The 21,530-nt window shown below is 47.8% G+C and overlaps 1 protein-coding gene across 3 annotated transcripts in view; it reads left to right on the top strand.

Annotated features, from left to right (window-relative positions):
- NAV3 (neuron navigator 3) overlaps positions 1-21,530 on the top strand; it is a 1,112,283-nt gene that overhangs the window by 910,990 nt on the left and 179,763 nt on the right. For all 3 annotated transcript variants that reach the window (XM_085653004.1, XM_085653005.1, XM_085653006.1), the window contains exon 23: positions 16,914-16,997. In XM_085653004.1, the coding sequence (XP_085509130.1) occupies positions 16,914-16,997 (84 nt within the window). The remainder of the gene's footprint in view (positions 1-16,913; positions 16,998-21,530) is intronic.

Genomic DNA, 21,530 nt, shown 5'->3' with positions numbered 1-21,530 from the left:
ATTGTGAACCTCTTCTTTATGCCCGAAGACCGCAGGCGGAGTGGTCTGAGCACACCAAGGTAGTACTACAGTGTTGGAGAGAAGCTAATAAACTTCTAGGCTGGGCGGGCACTTTGACTGGGAGGACACCACTGTGGCAGGGGGAGCAGCTACGAGAAGTGACCGCTCAGACAGGGTTCAAGGGGTGGCAGTTAATCGGCAGCGATTATCTAGGGGATGTCTGGGAAGGGGATGCCCACCGCTCCTTCGAGTACCTCCAAAAGGAATACAACTTGCACTACTCACAGCGATATCATCACATACGACTCCTACATGCCTGACGATCCCATATACTGAGTGACACCTTCATCCCGGAGTACTCCCTGATGGAGGATCGATTGTTGCTTGACCCCATAGCGGAGAAACCCACTTCAACTATTTATCATAAATTAATAAACAATATACCTGATCCTTTGGTCAAACTTAGAGCCGCTTTGGCCAAAGACCTTGGGAGTCTAGACGATGAAGACTGGCAGGGTCCTAGAGAGATTGCAATCCGTTCAAGACTTAGGCTAGTGCAGTTCAAAATCCTCACCGTACCTACTACCCTCGCACACACCTTTATGCATGGAGAAGGAGTCAGTCGGCATCCTGTGTCAGGGGTTGTCAACAGGACGGCACCTTCTTTCATATCCTTTGGGAGTGTCCGGAGATCATTCCATTCCAGACGAAGGTCATGGACACTATGTCTAGGGTGGTGGGGGGGATGATCCCGATGGAGCCGAAGTGGCTTTTATTGTTGATTAAGGGAGACACTGATTGGTCAAGGTATGTGGAAATATGATTGGCTCTGGCTGCAGGAGTAGCGAAACAAAATATTGCTAGGAGGTGGGGGGTGCAGGCGCCCCTGCAGTGGGAGGACTGGAAGCGGGATCTCGACTGGTGCCAAAGTGCCAAAGAAACTGTATACAAAAGTAGGGGGTGTACTAAAAAATGGAAAAGTGTGGGCGTCCAGGCGGAAATACAGAGAAATGGGTGCATTTATGGAGGAGTCATAGTATTGGAGATGGCTGATTGTCCCTGTGGTTCCCTGATGATTACTTTCCTGATAACATCTGTGATATCCCCCAATGTGATATGTATACGTTATTTTGTATTGTATGGGCTAACGAGCCTTGTTAATAAAAAGAATTTTAAAAAAATTAGTCTATCACTGCCGCAATACAACATGTATTAAAAGTAGCAGTTTTATCGCTCCACTGCTTCATTTTTAGAGTTATTTGATAAGATTAATCTGCAGTGTGTTTAAAGTAGTTTATTTTTGTAAGTATGGATATCCAATTTGCTTTCTTTGCAGATCACATCGATTCCCACCTTATTCTTTCAGGAGCTCAATGTGATGAATGCTGTATCTGCGCCAGGATTCTTTAAGGGTTTTTTTCCTCACTGTCCTGCTGCGGGCATTTTCCCATCATGCAATCAGTAACTGAGATTGTAGAGACACCACCATTTCATAAAATGGCTGTTGTGTTTTTTAATGAGACATTGATACTAATGCTGAGCGGAGCTGTTGCACTTTTAATGGGGTAGATACATATAGTGGTCATGTGATGAAACAGGCCATGCCTCAATAGCGCATGCCTAACCACGACTGCGTCTTTACTATGCATGCCTTTATCACACAATTTTGTGGGAAAAGACATGATTGGTAAAGGGACGTGAATGTTAAAGATCACACTCCTGCCCTGAGCCCTAAAATTTGGCACACCTGCTGTCTATTCTACCTGCCCCAGCATATAAACTACCCGAGCCCATATCCTGATCCTTAAAACCTGAACCCCTAGCCCCCAGAAACTACTCTGACCCCCCTCCCTGAGCTCCAACACCTGCCCCCACCTTCCTACAACCTCCCTCCTCCTCCCACCAGCCCAACTGCCCCCTCAGCTTGAAAAGGACTCCTTTCCTGTCCTCTGCCCTGAGCCCTAAAACTCCTCCCGCTAAAACCTTGTCTGACCCCAGCCCCCCTCCCTGAGCCCAAAAGCCAGCCCCCACCCCCTTAAACCTAACCCCACCTCTCCCTGCCCCAGCCCAACTGCCTAAATACTGCCCTTTTCGTATCCCCTGCCCTGAGCCCTAAAACGTCTGACTCCCCCAGTCCTGCAAATTACCCCTAACCCATACAAACTATCCCCCACCTCCCCAAACCCCCACTTACCTCACCGCATCACGTCACGTCCTCTTCTGAACCTTCCTCTTACTGCTTACGCCAGCCAGCAACTAGACTGCTCATATGCCTTAGCTACGCCAATGCGTGGTTAAGGCAAGCATGGTTACGCTTGCGGTGCCAGAACACATGTGGCTGAGGCCGTGGTGCTCCGACTGTTTCCCACATATAGTATATGGCCTTGTATACTTTAAATGGGACTGTATAAATACTCTCCAAAAAGGTAGATATACTTCTAATGGGGTGGTACTAGAACTTAACAGCACAACCGCTTTTCATAGTAAGAATGTTTCATCCCTTATTGGAACAGCAGCTTTATCCTGTAGTTTCAAACGTACCATGCATTGTAAAATTTATATTTTTAATGGAACACCAATTGTATGCTAGAACACAACAGCTATTCTTGTGATGAAATGCTTCATGCACTTTCAGTTGCGCTGCTTTACCTTTTATTTTATGCTTCTAGGATTTTAAACTGACCTGGTATACATTTAATAGGACAGAATAACAGTTCCTGCTGTAATGTATTTTGAACAGAATGTTGTTGGCACAGATCATCATTTGACCACGTTTTCAGCGATATTGTGCACATAATATATATATATCAACAGGCTGCCTGTTCTGCATTTTATGCAATTGTGCCATATCTACTGTGTAGGGTTGTTAGGAGGACCAGCACTTCATGAAAGAGGTTTTATAAATTCATTAGGAAATTACACCAGCATGACATTAAATACAATGTATGTGCAGAACATTCTAGTTTTAATAGTTTACGCTTTTTTCATATTTGTGCTGTTGGAGCATCTCCAGATGTTTCATAAATTGCAAGTTGAGTCCCCAGCCCAGCCAACCGTGAGCTTACTGTTGTGATTGACGTGCTCTCAGATTGCAGCCAGCAGCGCGTGCTCCAGCACTTTCACCTCCACTCTGTGCTTCCCCCTGTGAGAACTCTTTGTGCTGTGTTCAGCAGAACGGTTGTTTAGCTTCACTCTGCCAGTTCCAGCATGTCACTAGGACGAAACCGTGGATCTTCGGCACATGCTGTAACCTGGCGATCCCTGAACTACTACCCAACAGTCAGACCCCAGCATGGAATCGGGATCCGAGACAGAGCCTGTCACAAGGGCACATTGTTTTGTGGCAAACAAGTGGACGACTACTGGTCTAGAACACATCTTTCCATTCAGCCATGTGAGGTGGGAGCAATGTTTTCTATTTCCCCCCAAAAAGATAGGAGTCTTAGAATATTTGCAAACGTTGCACATGTCATTAGGTCAGTTGTATTATGGTAGTGGTGCTTATAATCAAATGTTTTCAGTCTGTCAGAATCATTGTAGTAATAAAAGGAAAAGAGAGCATCGTTGCGTTGATTCAACATCCAAGTAGTTCATGCTGCTTGCTTTGTCAGCGTGAACCTAGAAAGTGACAATGTCTGCAACTGTGTAATGCTAAACAGTCTTAGAAATACCTCTTCAGCTCAAAATACACTTAAGTTATATTGCATAAACAGTCGATTCCATACATATTTTCCTATTTTGCAACATGGGACACAGTTCTAATTTGCCCTCATCCAATCCTCTTTCTTATGTTAGCAGTTATGGTGGAACTGTTTATCAATACTCAATATCTTCAACTAATATCAACTTATGTATGTGTGTGCATTTAATTGATGGGGAATGGATAGATTTCATAGTTTGTTGTATCTGTACATTTATTACAGCCTCTTTTACACATCCTTAGAATAACTGGCATAGTATGTGAATTATTTGTGTGCGTACAGTAATGTTTTTAATCGTCACTGCTTGCAAACGTACTAAAGGACTAAAAATTAAAAATATCTCCACTGCTGAAAAATATGAATTAGCCCATTAGCAGATCCAGGTTTGCCATAGAGGTGGTGGAATAATGTTAATTACATTTCTTGAAGACATTAGTTATCCAGAGCCGTAGCAATTTTGATGCTAATAGTCCTTTGATGGCAGAGACATGTGCGTTTATCACCATACCCAACACAACTTCCATGCTGCCACTCTATTAGCCAGTATGGGTCGTAAGTATTGTTTCGTAGGTAGTTAGGTGAACGATATGACACTCACTTTCTGTTTAATGCAATTGATACCTGATGTAAGAGGGTTGGCTGTTCCATGGAAACGCAAAAGAGACCGTGGTTAGATTACCTATTACAAAGGCAGTTTTTTAAAATCATGGTATTGACTAGAGAGCTGACTTTGTAACCTTACAGTACATAAAATAATTTCAACGAAAACCTATTTTTCCGGACTTTTGAGAAATGACAGCACTTTGATTTTGCCATTCAGTTATTTGTACTCGTTTTTTGGAGACTTTCTTTAAATTGTACGAAAATACAAAAAGACTCGATATTTCCTTGCTTAGTCTTTCCCCTCGTCTGCTTTTATGACATGTTGAAAAACAATTAACTGAAAAAGTGCTACAGTATTGGGCAGATTGTTGTTAGGCTATTGAGGGGTGGACAGGTGTGCTATTGCATAAGAACCATGTCGGAGATATTCGTTTGTAGTTTGTGAGCCTTAGACCATAGGAATGTCGGTGGTCAGGGATTTTTGTAATGTTTTTCAATATCTGTTTCTCCCCTCTGCCACCTTCACTTACAGTTCCCACCCCATATATCCATTTCCACTCCCAAGCTATTAAATCGCACCCCAGGTGTAATTAATATAGTTTTTTTTTTTTACCTCAGACCATTTCATTATCTATGTATTTATATTGAGCTTTCGAAAGTGCAAATGTGTGCCTGTGGACATTTTGCTGCTATATTGAGTGGGACCAGAACTAAACAGTTGAAATCGCTCAGTATGTATAAAGACTGCTCCTTTGGGCCTTTCTAAAAAATGTTTTTCTTCAAAATACTTGATTGATTTTCGCAAGGTATACAGAAAGCATATATTCGGTTAAGCAAGGGTGTCCACATTTACATGTGCATAAATAGCATGTGGGTAATGCGCCTTTATGGATACCATGAGCCTAGCCTGGGCGTCCAATGGTAGAAGAGAAAGGGATAGGCAAAGGAAGAGGAAAAGGAAAGAAAAAGGAGTAGAGAAGGGGGGAGGGCACGGCTAGCCGAGCTGTGGTCTGGAAATAGAAGAATGTTCCTCCTAGACAAGTGTTTTTATGCTGGGAACAGGATATTTGAACGGGAATCAGGCACACCCTTCTGGAACAGACAGATGGCCTTTAATGTCTCATTAGTTCCTCCCTTCACAGAGCTCCAAAAGTAGAGGTTGCAGGCTTGGGGTGAGCCAATCTTTTTCCTCCTACTGTTAATATTGGGGGCCTATATGTTCTGTATCAATTGTAATTTGAACATAGCAATTTCGGTAGGCCTAATTATTCGATGCTGCAACAGTCCATCATGAAGATATCTAGATGATGACCACTGACACTCTGTAGTAGAACTAAATGAACCCATGCAGTGTTATAAAAAAATTTACATGGAAAAAAAGCATGCAATTACAGAGAGGCCATTGTTTAATGTCCAGATTAGTGAATCATTAAAAGGGACTACTATCTCGGGTTTTGGCCCATTCAGTTTCAGCTCAGTATGACACATCTGGCAGCACAGCAACTTTAATAAGTGGAAACACACGGTTGTTATCTGTTCATGGTCTCTAAACTGACCACGCCCGTATTGCATGGGCTATTTATTGCCAGTCTGACATGAGCGTCCGACCAACATTATTCACGAACTCTGGGTATTGTCCCAAAATCTCCGTCCTCGGGTGTCCCACATGATGATGTCTATAACAGCACAACACTACATTCCTCCTTTACCATTGAGTTGAAAACACATTTATCAAACAGTGTAAACATTGCATCAGCAAAAGCATTGTTAGAACTGGGGTTTCTGGATGGCTAGGGTATGCACCTAAGCCAGGCAGAACTCACCAATCTAGGCAGGGCAAGGGAGTTACACACCCAATATAACCCTTGCTCACCCGCTTGGTAGCTTGGCACGTGCAGTTATGCTTCTCCCAGAGGCAATGTGTAAAGCATTTGCACAAAACACACACCAGTGATACAATAAAAATACCACAAATGAGATTCCACACAGTATTATATAAAATATGTTTTTGTATTTCATGTACACATAGACCACATACACCCATAATCACTTCGCCAACTAGGCCATTGTCAAAAATATCACAATGTGTGCAATGAAAGAGCAACTGTTAGGTTGCAAAACATCATGAAAGCAAACATTACTATGCATATTATATAGCCCCTGAAATAGTACTTGCTATCTTGTCAGTGCAAGGATACAACAACATATATCAATGTCAGAGCAGATAATACCCAAAGCATATAACACTCAAATCTCCCCCAAACACACAGGATACAGTGCACCGGCACTCCTATTAAGATGTATTCAGTAATTTATGTACCGAACGTAGGGAATATCAGTACCCAAATGCCTATTACAGGGAATAACGTAATTTCTAGGGGTCAGAAGGTTACCAGTTCCAGACCGGGTGTCTCCCATCATGCACAAACAATGGAATCGGTAAGTGTGAGTGCCTCCAGGCACAACCTAGCACTTAGCACCAGCATCCCTTTGTGTGGAGCGCAGCATGACCGCAAGAATGCTCGGGTCTGATGCTGACAGAAAGAACACCAAGTCCCAGTGACCAGCTGTGAACCTAAGGGCCCACCCGCGTCAAGGAAGTAACCAATGTATCTGTCTTGATGAGCTATTAGTGGATCTCAGCCCTGGGGCCCACGTTGACAGTGCTGGTGCTTCGTGGGCATGTGGGAGCTGCCGGCAGGCTCCTCGGGCTGGGGCGGACACGCCAGTCCTTGGCGCTCCAAAGTGATGGCCTGGGGAGTGCTCACAACTCAGGTGGAGGGGGGTCTTGCAGTATGAATGGTGGTACAGAAGGCAATACCTCCTCCATGCGGAAATGAAGGGCACCTCAGAAGCTCTCACCCAAAGTGCACCACACCAATTCTAGTGAAGTAGGTGAACTTCCCGAACTGTCACTGCTGTCAGCAATATAATTAAGATGCACAGCGCTGTCTTCCACCAAAACAGCAAAACTGAGGTGCTCAACATTCTCTACGATTGCAGAGGCCATGGGCGGCAACCCACCCAGGAAAGCCAGGAGCAGGAATCGGCTCCACCACGCTCTGGGCTCCTTTTGGGAAATTAAGAGCTCACCACGCTCTGCTCACAGCTTCACACATCCTCTCTCACCCCATGCGCTATCGAGAGGATGGAGGAGCACTTTCGCACAGCTCTCCACATGCTTATAGCAAAAGAGGTAAGACCACACCACCCAGTCCCTGGAGAACAACCGGGGAGCACGTGAGAAGGGAACAAGCAGCAGGCCAGCACATCAGGGTCCTTGAAGTAAAGTGGCAGCCCATGTTGCCCAGCATGCTACAGGGCAGCACAACAAGCAAGTCAGTTCAATGGTGGTTCTTCCTGACCGCATAACAGTTACTTCTGGCAATATGCAGTTTGTAGAGCCAGCAGTGTCTGGTTACGAGTCCACACAGTGTATACAATCATGGGGTCAGACCCCTATACTTATACTCAAAATGTCTTTGGTGTGGAGGTAACTTCAAACGATCTTTTAGAAGTGTACAACATCCCCATTCAATCCCCAAACATCAGTAAGGGGTAAACAAGCCCTTTGTGTGAGGGCAGGTATCAGCCTTTACAAATGTAAGTTTGCCCCACCTCCCTCTCTCCCAGTATGCATATGCAACCCTGTTACACCTACCCCTTCTTGTGTGATGGTTGTCTGGAAAGGATGCACAAGCGCAGCTGTCACTCTACCCTGGCCATGGAGTCAGGCTGCAAAAAACAGAGTGATGAGCACGTAGAAATGCACACTTTCTAAAAGTATAAATACAAGGATGGTATCTTGCACTCCTAATTCGTCCAGTTTATTTATTAAGCTCTCTGGCTCATGGTTATTGCGTGCAACACTGAAACACGCGCTCCGCCCATGCGTGGAAATTTTAGTACGAAAACAAATTGAGACATCACTTAGTCCCAAATCAGGATGCACTGCGGTAAAGTGAAAGTCATTCACAAAGACTAACAATATCTTGCATCAGTAATCCATATTTATTCCTTGCTTTATGAACCACGTTCCTTCATAATATAACGGTTATTCAAACTCCAAATTACATCCACTGTTTAACTTGCGCCTATCCAGGCTTCCACTGCAAACATAAGGAGATTCACTGTTCCTCATAGCACAACATCATGTATTGTTCTCAAACCAAATGCATTTCGGGCATTTTTTGCCCTTCCTCAGGGGTAGCTAAAATGAAATTGAAATATAGGGGTCTGTTAAGAGTATGGGTGATTAATATGCGTTTTATTTCATTTTAGCTACCCTTGAGGAAGGGCAAAAAATGCCCGGTCCAACAAGTATCAATAATAGAGAAATCAATGGTGTAATAACTGTCAGTGGCCAGGGCCATGAACCAGTGCCACATATATTGACCTCATCCACTCCAGATGGATGGTGCTAGAGAGGACCTCGCAGTGTCCGAAATGCTGGATGCTGTTTGACTCACTGCAGCGGAGGCTTGGACAGTGTTTGCAGAGGATGTGGTGATTGGAGGCGCAGGCGTAGCCAGTGGACTAACAGAGTCTTATGGGGCGCAATCGAACTCTTCCTCAATGGTCATGCTATCCGTTGACCCTTCCTCCAGCGAATCACATTCTTCTAGTCCTGAAACTCTGCTCCTCTCACAGCAGTCACCTCAGTGCATTTGATCTCAGTGGCAGTCCAAGGGTCCATCTCGAAGGGTAGGCAGAACTTGCCCCCCAAATGGCGGTCTCTCGCCAGGACTTTGTCTTCAGGTTGAAGGGTGGTGCATTTGGCTTGCGGTTTCCTTGAAGCATATTTATTGTTGTGAGCTTGTTTTCCCTCTGAGCAATTTGGGGTGTTTTGTCTGATCTATCCATGCAGGATGATGGGGAATAGTGTCTGTCAATGTACGTCCGAAGCACAGCTTGCTTGGGGCGATGCCAGTTGTAGAGTGTGGTGTGAAATGGTATTCTCATGGGACATTATGTATGGATCGCTTAATGTTGGTATTTTCAGCTACTGCGAAGCGGGTGACCTTTGTTAGGGTCCTCACTAGGTGCTCTACCTCTCCATTGGCCTGTGGTCTCCGAGGCATAATGCAATGGTGTTCGGAAGATCTGGAGCGAAGTAATTCAGCCCTCTCAAGTCCACTATAGGTAGGCCTGTTAAACATGTGGATCTTACCAAACAAACCATGGGTGGTCATTAGCTTCTCCATTTTTGGGGTGACTTCGGATGCTGCAGTAGTTGCAACAATCTCTACTTCTGCATACCTGGAATAGTCACCCACAGCAATAAGAATGTGGGAGCCAATGGGAAGACTTCCAAAGTCTTCACTGACAATCTGCCATGGTGTGGTCGGACCTTCCTCTGTGATGATGGAAGCTGGGGGATCAGGTTGGCTAGTGGCCTGACATGCTGGGCATTTTCGTACAACGTCTTCTAGTCTCTGGTCTAAAGCCGGATCTAGACCTTGCTCTGCAGCCTGTTTTTTACTTGATACCACCTTGGTGAACTCCGTGGGCTAGAAGAGCAGCCTTTGTCGAAGGCTGTCAGGGAGCACTAATGCAAACAAAGCAATTTATAGACCGAATGCTGTTCAATGTCCAACATTCACCCCAGTAGAGAGATCTGGGCCTAAATCCACCGTTTTGCTCCCCATGCCAATCCAGTTCAAACCCAGCCATATGCATATCAGTCTTGACCCTGTTACCCATGGGCAAAGTCCAGCCCGAACTGCTAGGACAGGTTCTCCCTGGACCAGAAACAAGCATCCTGGGATCGGTTTCGGTGTTTAACCCCTCATCAGCCAAGCTAGCTTTTTTCCAGTGGCGTGGAGAGCATGGGACCCACATCAGGGCCTACCCGGCCCACTCAGGGAGACAAATACAACCAGAACAATTGATGGACAGAATGCTGATCAGTGTCAAACATTCACCCCTGTACAGAGATCTGGCCCTACATACATTGTTGTTTTGCTCGCCATTCCAGTTTAAACCCAGCCATACGCAAATCATTCTTGACCCTGTTCCTCATGGGATCAGTCCAGCCCGAACTGCCAGGCCAGGTCCTTCCTGGACCAGAATCAAGCATCCTAGGACCATTTTCGGGGTTTCAACCCTCATCAGCCAGGTTCGCTTGATTCCAGTGGCATGGAGAGCACAAGATCCACGTCTGGGCATACCGTCTCACTCGGGGTGACAAATGGAAATAGAACAATTGATGGACAGAATGCTGATCAATTTCAAACATTCACCCCAGTACACAGATCTGGGCCTAAATCCCTCGTTTTATTGCTTCCCATGCCATTCTGGTTTAAACCCAGCCATATGCCAATCAGTCGTTACCCTGTTCCCCATGGGAACAGTCCAGCCTGAACTGCCAGACCAGTTCCTTCCTGGACCAGAAACAAGCATCCTGGGACCGGTTTTGTGGTTTCACCACTCATCAGCCAGTTTAGCTCGATTCCGGTGTCATGGAGAGCATGGGACCCACGTCTTGGCATACCCGTCTCACTTGGGGTGACAAACGCAAACGGAACACTTGATGGACAGAATGGTGATCAATGTCAAACATTCACTCCAGTACAGAGATCTGGGCCTAAATCCATCATTGTATTGCTCCCCGTGCCATTCCAGTTTAAACACAGCCATATGCAAATCAGTCTTGACTCTGTTCCCCATGGGAACTGTCCAGCCCGAACTGCCAGGCCAGGTCCACCCCGGACCAGAAACAAGCATCCTGGGACCTGGGACAGGATGCTTGTTTCCGGTCCAGGTAGGACCTGGCTTTTTACAATTTGAGCTGGACTGTTCCCATGAGGAACAGGGTGAAGACCAATTTGCATATGGCTGGGTTGGAACTGGGATGGCAGGTTGAGCAAAAGAACAATGGATTGAACCCAGATCTCTTGACTGGGGGTGAATATTTGATTTGCTCTGCATTCCGTCCATCATCTGTGTGTCTTTTGCTTTAAGTGCGCAGGGTATGCCCAGACGTGGTCCCATGTCCACTGTGTCACTGGATTCAAGTTAGCCTCACTGGTGAGGGGTGATGCCCTGAAACCGGTCACAGGATGCCTATTTGACAACCTGGTTTGACAGTTCAGGCTGGACTGTTCCCATCAGGAACAGGATCAAGATTTATTTGCATATGGCTGGGTCTAAACTGGGATGGCAGGTTGAGCAAAAGAACGATGGATTGAACCCAGATCTCTTGACTGGGGGTGAATATTTGATTTTATCGGCATTCTATCCGTCATCTGTGGGTCTTTTCCTTTTTTGCCGTAAGTGCGCCGGGTATGCTCAGACGTGGGTCCCGGGCTTACTGTGTCACTGAATTCAAGCTAGCCTGGTTGATGAGAGGTGATGCCTTGAAACCAGTCCCAGAATGCTTGTTTCCAGTCCAGGGAGGACTTGGCTTGACAGTTAGGGCTGGACTGTTCCCATGTGGGAGAGGGTCAAGACTGATTTGCATATGGCTGGGTCTAGACTGGAGTGGCATAGTGAGCAAAAGTACGATGGATTTAACCCAGATCTCTTGACTGGGGGTGAATGTTTGATTTGCTCTGTCATCTATCATGTATTTGTCTTTTGCTGTCAGGGAGCACTAGCCATGGGCCTCTCATCAGGCAGCCTTCCTCAGTGAAGGATAACTATTAGCAGAAGTTACGCAGCGATAGAAGTGCTTAATTTGCTTCTCTTGTGCAGTATGGGGCTGAACATCGAAGGGGTTGCTAATCCCCTGGAAGGGTTGCCTAAATCGCAACTTGTAGACACTCATCTTGGATGGTGGCCTCCACTAGTTCCTTAAGGGACATGGGAATCGGTCTGGAACATTCTACTACTAGACAAACACACTATTCCATCTCCTGGGTGTCTGCTGACTCTGAAGGTGTGACTGGGTGTTCATGGTGGGATAGAAAATTCCCAGGATTGCAAGTCCCTGACTGGTACTCCCCATTGAAATTGAACTCTTGCAGCTTCAGGATCCACTTCTATTTTCTTGGCTGAGACTTGATTGAGGACTCTTGGAATAGAGGACTCAGGAGATTGTGATCTGTGACTACGGTGAATGGGTGCCCGTAAATGTAGATATAGAAACGCCTTCACCCCCACAGGATAGCGATTACCTCTTGCTCAAACTGAAAGTAGCATTGCTCAGTTGGTGTGAGCGTCTGACTAGTGTAGGCAACGGGTGCCCATTCACCACACTCTTGGCGCTAGGCTAGCACGACTCCTAGCCCGATTGAGCTGGCATCTATGACCAGTTTGGGGTCTTCCTTAGGATCAAAATACACCAATGTTGTGTCGGCGGATAGTGCAAATTTGGTTTGCTTGAACGCTTCCTCTTGCTCTTCACCCCAGACCCAGAGGTTGGTGAACTTGATAAGCTCCCTGAGGGTCCTGGCGATGCCAGAGAGGTTTCACACGAAGTGTCCACAGTATGTGACCATGCCAAGAAAGCTGGAAAGCCCTGACACAGAGGAGGGGACTGGTGCATTTTGAATTTCTTTTACTTTGAAGGGGTCAGAGCTGATTCAGCAGTCGGAAAAGCAGTACCCAAAGAAACTGATGTTGCTTCTTAGAAAGTCAATTTTTTCCTTGTGAAGGGTTAGACCGAATTTTTGTAGCCTGGCCTGGCGAATACAGCTTTGAGGTGAGCGAGGTGATTTTCAAGGGTTGGAGTGTGTACCAGAATGTCATTACTCACATTGAGTACTCCTGAGAAGCCATGCAGTACCTCCTTGACTAAGTGCTGAAAGTGTTTACGCCTACAAATGCCTTCACAACATCTGATCCAAATACCTCAATGACAGAATCAACTTCCACGTACCCAAACAAAATCTTTGTTCCTCCAACCTCGCACTGGCCAAAACCCCACGCATCCACAGAGCCAGAGCAGGCGTAAGATCCTTCACTCACATTGCAGCCAAGACCTAGAACGAACTACCGGCAGACATCAGACTCGCCCCCTCCCTGAACACCTTCAGGAAGACCCTCAAGACCTGGCTCTTTGGCTGAACAGATCTGTGCCCCCTGCGCCTTGATCCCGAGGGTGGCATGGGTAGAGAATGTGGTGATTGGATGTGAATCTGGTGTAGCGGTATCTGGTGATAACCCGATCAAAGACTAATTTTGGAGATACATTTTGACCCTGAATGTTCACTAATGATATCATCAATGGTCGGTGTTAGATGACGCTCCCGTTTGATTTGAATTCACAGTTTGATTGCCAGATTGGGTATTCTCATATTTACACAAATGCATACGGCATCGGGCTGCTTAGGTTTTTTTGCCACCTTGATAAGAGAGTCCCACGGGGTTGGGCCTCACACTTTTTTGATGATGCCTGCCCTCTCTAAGAGATTTTGTTTTCTCCACCTTGGGGTGGAGGTGGAAGGCAATCCTGCGGTGTCGGAGTGCCACCTGGTCTACTATGTCATCAATATGCAGGTGGATTGCTGGGCTTACCAGGGAGCCAATGTCCAATGTCAACAAAAAGGGGAGCTAAGTCAGTTAGGAGCTGGTCAAGGCCATTGATGTGTATACTGAAAGCGAAGTGGACCAAGTTAAGTTCCTGGGCCATCTGACAGATAAGGTGGAATTCAGTCAATTCATGGGACACGTATACTTTGGCTCGTCAACAGGTGGAGTCATGGGTGGCAGAATTGACCTCGCTATGATGGATATCCTGCCTCAGCTTCTTTATTATTTTACTTTATTATTTTACGAACCTACCTCTTTACCTGCCTCGCGCCTTTTTCAGCAAATTAGAGAAAACAATCGGAGACTTTATTTGGGAGGCCTCCAGGCACAGAGTCTCCATTAAAAAGCTCTACCTACGTACCGGGCTGGGTGGCCTTGATAATGCTAATTCTGAGCACTATTACCTGGCCGCTCAGATACAGTGGATTGCCAGATGGCTGGTGTCCCGTCATCTCTCGGACACAGCCACTCTACACCCCCCTGTTTCGCATCTCACTCTTCTACATCTGTTTCACCCATGTATGCAGCCCAGAGGCATAGACTCCCTATTACTTTCAGTGTCTTATAAATGCTTCCGTAGAAGCCTGTTCATCAACAGTGCCACAAAAGCATACGCCCCCACTATCCCTCTTCTGGGAACTCCCACGGAACAAAGAATCACCTCGGCGGTGGAACAACAGGGCTGGGGCACAGCTGGAATCCAAGATACCGGTGATTTGTTCCGGGATGGGACCCTTATCCCATACACCGAGCTTGTGGAGGAGTAAGGTCTCCACCCAGGGTGCTTCCTACTGCACCATTCACTCATTGTGTCCCTATCATCCAGATGGGGCCATCTGTACACAGAGCCTCCTGTGCATCATACAATCCAAAACGTACATATCATGGGTGAAGGTGGGCCCCTGATTAGATGGTTCGCAGCATCACTCCGTCAGCATGCTGCACCCTCTCTGATCCCTTCAAAGCTACACTGGGAAGGGGATTTGGGACAAGCCATCTCTGAGTCCGAATGGACAGCTGCGAAGGAGGGCCCTACTTGCATCCCCCGCAACCAGCGTTTCCATCAAATACAGTTTTTCATTTTACATCGAGCATACCTCAGCCCAGCATGAATTAATAAATACTTTCGTTGCACTGACTCTGCCTGCCCCAGATGCCACTTAGCTGATGCTGATGTCCTACACATGCTATGGCACTGCCCCAAACTATACTGGATTGAGGTGGCTACAATCTTAACCCACTGCTCTGGACAGGACATTCCTTTCTAATGGGAGGTCTGTAGCCATCATTTGTTCAAAAGGGGCAGGAAACACAGGGCCTCTTCCTGCTTTCCAGACCTGGGCCTAGCCACCGCTAAACGCCTAATCATGAAATGCTGGAGAGCGCCAACTGCTCCGCACGCAATAGCGTGGCGCCGCTATTTACTTAACTGGGCCAGGGCGGAGAATGTTGCCTTACGCAAGGAGGACCTATTAGGCCTCTGCAAATTCTCTCTAGCCGCTGAGTGGGAGACCATGCTATCAGATTTGCTAAGGATGGATGCGACAGCAGGGGGTTCTTCAGCGTGGGAGGAGGACATGGCCGCCGCAGTGGTATAATTGGCAAGACTCATCAGCCACCACACCTTCAGAGATACAGCTAAGACCGCTTTATAGCAGGGCCCCCTAATGGGCTGGTACACACATATAAGAACTCTCCTGCGTATAGCACACACGAGTGGACTGGTCCACATCAGGGAGAGAGCAGCAGCGTTTTACTCGCAGTTGCATCCCTTCCTTCGCCTTGTCCTCATTATGTTGAACCCCACTCCACAGTTCAGATCTGTAGCATAAAACTCTTGGACAACATGGAATTTCCTACTCCTCTCCATAGTACCTATGCTACAAAGGACGCAGACATTAGTACATCACGACATATGTATCCCGATTCTCAGTGCTAAGCACTCCACAGGCTTATTGGAGCCCGCTTTGCAATGTAATCAGAAATGGACCATATAATTGTAATGTATACACTGGCGTTGTCATATGTTGTTTCATTAATATGGAAAGTGTTAAATGTCAAACAGATTTAACAACAAAAAAAAACGGTGTAGTCATGGGTGAGGCCAGCCTAAAACATCCCTTAACGCTGCAATGGTGAGCGGTTGCTGAAGTCCTGCACCTGGACTCTGGTGTGGCGTAGTGTAGGAGGGCCAGCCAGGCTACGATAGACATCTGCAGCCATTAAGTTTACAGAGGCACCTGTGTCTATAAGAGCTGAGGCTGGTTGGCCTTGTATGTTGACAAGACATATAGGGGCCACCTGTACTTATCTCTGCTGCCTCAGAGATTGTCTCTAGGTGTTCCACCCAAGCCTTCCAGCGGGCGGCCTACGGCCGTAGGGGCTCGGTGACTGTGAAAGGCTCCAAGGCAGGCATTGATGACATCATAGGGTAATCACAGGGGTGGCTGAGATGTCTCTCTGACTCTTATGCTGCAGATCTATGGAGTGGCGGTAGCTGTGGCACCCTTGTAGACGTTGGGCGTACATAATGTGAGAGGGTGATGCTGGGTAACAGTCGGCAGTGGGGGAGCACAGGTTGTGAGCTTGTGGTGTAGGGAGAGCACTGTCCTCTTTCTGGCTGGTAATACAAATTGCTGAAATCCCCTCGTTAAGTGGCCCAAAAATAAATTGCCACAGAGCATTCATGTACTGTGGGTTTTACAGAAAGGGTTGAAAAGACTATTCTTTAATATTTGTTTGACTGTTGCAAAAAGCACTGACAGTTTGTCAGATGACAGATTTGCTCCCTCTCTGTAAATCACATAATTTCTGCAACGTGGTGTACCTGTTTCCGAAGCACAAGAGATGGACAGCCAAAGTGCTGGAAGGCCAGATGTCTTAACGCTTCACGCTCGAGAATACCTAGTTGTGGCAATGCAATATTCCTTCTCTGCTTCTGTTTTACAATTTTCGCATCCCAGGTGAGAGTGAATCAAAGTGCCTGCTGCAGTGTTCTAAGGATTACTGGAATTAATGTTTCACTAGCCAAAAGCGTGAACAATGTTTTTGTTTGCTTGCCAAAGAAATGTTAACTATGTTCCTGTTAAAACCCTTATGACATTTTGAAAGATTTTCTTCTCGATTCTTTCACAGTCTCATCTGGTAGCAGCTTTTGAGAAAAGCTTAGGAAATATGACAGGCCGACTACAAAGCCTAACCATGACAGCAGAACAAAAGGTGAGTTTTCAAAGCTAATGCTGCGATGCGGAACCAGGGAATGGATAACCCTCTAGTTTTGTAGAGAATACAAAAATGAACACATCGTGTTACACAGCACCAGACCTTTTATCTGCACTTCCAGATCTGATTTTTTTTTTTTTGTTATTCTTTAAAGGATGTGCAACAAATAGGTCTCTACATCAGCTTCGTGCTGGACATCGTAGCCCAATGTTTGATAATAAAATAGTTCATTTCTCGATTTAATTAGGCCTTTGTGATTCCTCCTTTAAATTAGAAGAGCCAGCGACGGAGAATTAATAAGCATTATGAAAGAATGTACTTCTAATCTCGGATTGTTATCAAAGCTGTAATACAACATTGCTTTTGGTATGATTGTGCTTTTAGCTGGTGAATATGATGTTTAATACAAGGATGAAAAATAGCACATTTGGGAAGCTACAAGTGTTAGGAATACAGCCTTGTTCTCTAAAAGAAATCCATTCCCGTATTAATTTTAAGACCGCATTTAATGACATTTAGAACCCACGTTCACCTTGTAGTTACCAATGTCACAGTATTCCAGATGCTTTGAACACTACACGGGAAAAACCACGATGTCAATTCTGCGCCATAATGCGGTAGCTCAAAGTTGCAGTTATTATTTTCTAATGTAATGCCTTTTCCTGAGAGCCATTTAGAAATATATCTGTAAGTAAAACATGTATTTTATATGAAGACACACAGCTGCCAAATGGGCTAACATCACATATAAACACCTTTATCAATACCATCCCAAGACAACACAAAACACAGCAGGACCCTTTAGCTTGTATTTATAATTCTGAGAGAGAAACCAAAAGTTCCAGAAGGAAATGTCGCAAAGCCATAGCAGGTAAAAGTGGGATGGTGCAACAAATCTACCCCAATAGCAGTATGTTCCTTTCCCGAAGATTATTTTGACTTTTTTAAAGTTTTTACCCAAACTACCTCCTCTGCCCGTGTGCATCAGGTAACATTCCCAAATGGCATCTCAGGATACAGACTCGTGGCAAAACCTATCGGTGATAAAGAGCACGGTCCAGTACCACAGCCCTATCATCCAGAGCCTCAACAGAATCTTTGAAAACCTTGGAGATCTGAAAGAAACACGTTAGTGATGGATTCCTTACCTTAGAATTACCCCCATGTGTCAGACTGGATCCGGAAAGTTTACTTCAGCAGTACCCCTGCGCGTCGGAAGGTGGCGTCGTGCGGCTCCGCATCTGTCGTTTGCGTCGTGGTCGCCGAGATGACGTCGCGGCAGCTACTTAGATGCCACCCATACGTGCTAACGTCAGTTCTTTCTTTTTCCGTGCCAGCAAGCGCAGATCCGGAGAGAGCGGGACCCCCAGTCACTTTTTGACTGAGTTTTTCGAGGCCTTTTTGTCTCTATTTTTCGAGTTGATCGACTCCTGGTGCCGTAGGGATGCCCGGCTTCAAGTCCTGCGGGGACTGTCATCGCATGATGTTGGTGACGGACCCGCACCGCATGTGTCTCTACTGCCTGGGGTGCAACCACGACCCCAAGTTGTGCCCCGACTGATGGTCCATGGCGCCGAAGACTTTGCGGGAGCGGTCCCAAAAGTTGCTTGAAGTCCGGCAGTCGGCTCCGACCCGCTCAAGGTCCCAGTCCTGTGGGAGGTCGAGGGACCGGTCGCGGAGCCACCACCATCGTTCGTCAGGATCGAAGTCTGCGCACTCGGGGTCAGGTGAGACAAAGCATCACAAGAAGTTGAAGAAGCGCCATCGCTCTCCGACTTCCCGTCGCGCGACGTGGGTGGTGCCTCCCCCGTGGCTCCAGCGGAGCCTATGCAGTCTCCGTCAGCCTACCCGCCCTTCTCGGCTCCGTCGGAAACTCCGGCCCAGCTGCAGCCTATGCAGTCTCTGTCAGCCAACCCACCCTTTCTGGGTCCGTCGGCAAATCCGGCCCAGCTGCAGGAATTTCTATCAGCCATGGCTCGCCTCTTTGGGCCGTCGGGCCCCGCTGGTGCGCCTTCGGGGGTCCTCGCCCTTTACTGTCGGCTCAGGCGCCGCAGGGCCCCCTTGGATCCAGGCGCGGATCCCAGTAGATGTCGGTTGACCTTATGACACCTCCACTGACGTCGACCCCACCGGCACCACCTCCGACATCGGCCATCATGCCGGACGACGTTGTCCCCGGTGTTAGCCCCGATATGGATACGGCGCTGGAACGCTGGATTTCTGTCCCTTTGTCCAGCCTCCATATTTCCAGCCTGTCCATCAGCCTTCAGAGGAAGGGTAGGACTGGGAGGGGTCTGAGGACCCTCTCACAGCACAATGTGAGTTTGACCTGGACTGGGGGAGGCCAGTGGTCTTGATACCTCTCCTGACAGTGGCCTGCTCACTCCTCCTACCATGGCTACAGAGGAGGGTGCAAGTTATGCAGTGGTGTTGCATAGGGCGGCCGAGGCCCTCCACCTCAAACTCCCTACAGTGGCCATCAGGACTAACCTCCTTACAGAAGTGCTTCAGCCGGCAGCTACCTCTGCGGAGCTACTGCTGCCCTTTAATAATGAACTTTCACCCCACCCCTAAGAGCTTGGTTGTCCAAGACTCTGCATCCCCAAGCGCATTCCCTACCACGCCTCCGGACAGGGAATCCAAGAAACTGGAGCAGTTTGGTAAGAAGATTTTTTCTTACGCCAGTTCAGGGCTGCGGTCTGTGAACACCGCATGCCTCTTGGGCCGTTATTCCCACTGTGTGTGGGATACGGTGGCGCGTGTGCTACCTCAATGTCCGGAGGACGCCCGGACAGTGCTCTCTCACGTTATTGCTGAAGGGAGGGATTCAGCCAAGTTCACGATTCGTTGTGGCCTTGACACATCCGATTAGCTGGGCAGGGCGATTTCCACAACAGTGGCGCTCCGCCTGGCTGAGGACAACTGGTTTTTCTGGGGATGTCCAGAACACTCTGATGGACATGCCCTTTGTTGCCAAAAAGGTGAATGCCATCAAAGTAGATAGTGCGTGGGAGCACTTTAAGGACTCGCAGGCTACGGCCAAGTCCCTGGGCCTTTCCGCCACGCGGCGTCCTCCACCTTCTGCTTTTCGTTCCTTTCTTGGCCACGGAAGGGGTGCCCTGACACGTTCGCTTCAGTGCCACAGTCTCAGCGCGAGCGTGGGACCCGCCGAGGTGGCTCAGGGGGCCAGCGGGCGGGTCAGTCCACCTCCACACCAGCCTCCACTGCCTCCAAACTTTCCTAGTCTGCTTTTCAGGCCCATCAAATGCCAGTGGGCAGCAGGATTCTCCATCACCTCCCCCACTGGTGCACCATCACTTCGGACAGTCAGGTTTTACAAATAGCCCAAAGGGGCTACTCCCTCCCCTCCGAGACTACCCCTCCAGCCATGCCACCCCAGTACCACCGCATGTCGGGGATCACTGGGCACTTCTTCAACAGGAAGTCACGGCCCTCTTGGCCAAGGGGGCCATCGAGAATGTTCCTGCGCCAGAAGTAGGACGCGGTTGTTACTCCCACTATTTTCTGATGCCCAAGAAGGACAAGGGCCTGCGTCCTATCTTGGACCTCCGGTACGTCAATCGCTTCCTCTGGAAGGAGAAGTTCAAGATGTTAACTCTGGCTCAGGTCTTGTCTGCCTTCGACCCTGAAAACTGGATGGTAGCATTGGACCTGCAGGACGCATATTTCCATATTCCTATCCTGCCGGCCCACCGGCGTTACCTGCGGTTTACGGTAGGCCACGAGCGCTTTCAGTTCACCGTGCTCCCCTTTGGCCCCTGGGGTTTTCACGAAAGTGATGGTGGTGGTCGCAGCTCATCTGCGCAGATCAGGTGTTCCAGTCTTCCCTTATCTCGACGACTGGCTGTTGAAGGCGGGCTCACCCCGGACAGTCGTCTCCCACCTCCAGACTACGGCCGACCTCCTGCATTTGCTGGGGTTCTCCATCCATGTGCCGAAGTCGCACCTGATTCCCTCTCAGAAGCTCCTCTCCATCGGAGCCGTTCTGGATACGACGCACTTTCGGGTCTATCCTCCCGAACGGCGAGTCCAGGATATTCAGGCTCTGTGTCCGATCTTTCAACCTCTATCCTTGGTTTCAGTCAGGATGACCCGGAATCTGCTGGGCCTCCTGCATCCTGCTGGTCAATCATGCCAGATGACATATGCGGGCTCTGCAGTGGAACCTGAATTTCCAGTGGGCGCAGCATCAGGGGAACCTGTTTGATTACGTCCAGATCTCGGTGGGCACTGCACAACAGCTGCAGTGGTGGCTCACAAGCCGACATTGGGTCATTGGCAGATCCCACTCCCTTCCCCAACCGGAGCACACAGTGGTGATGAATGCGTCCCTGCTGGGATGGTGCAGCCACATGGGAGAAGCGGAGATTAGAGGCTTCTGGTCTCCGGCGGAGTCCAGGCTCCATATCAACCTTCTGGAGCTCCGAGTGTTCCGACTTGCACTGAAGGCATTCCTTCCCTCTGTCAAGGGGAGAGTAGTGCAGGTGTTCGCAGACAACACCACTGCCA

Source organism: Triturus cristatus, chromosome 4_1, assembly GCF_964204655.1.
Source record: "Triturus cristatus chromosome 4_1, aTriCri1.1, whole genome shotgun sequence".
NCBI classification, from domain to species: Eukaryota; Metazoa; Chordata; class Amphibia; order Caudata; family Salamandridae; genus Triturus; species Triturus cristatus.
Note: the sequence above shows the minus strand (reverse complement) of the source record. Positions and strands in the feature narration are given on the sequence as shown.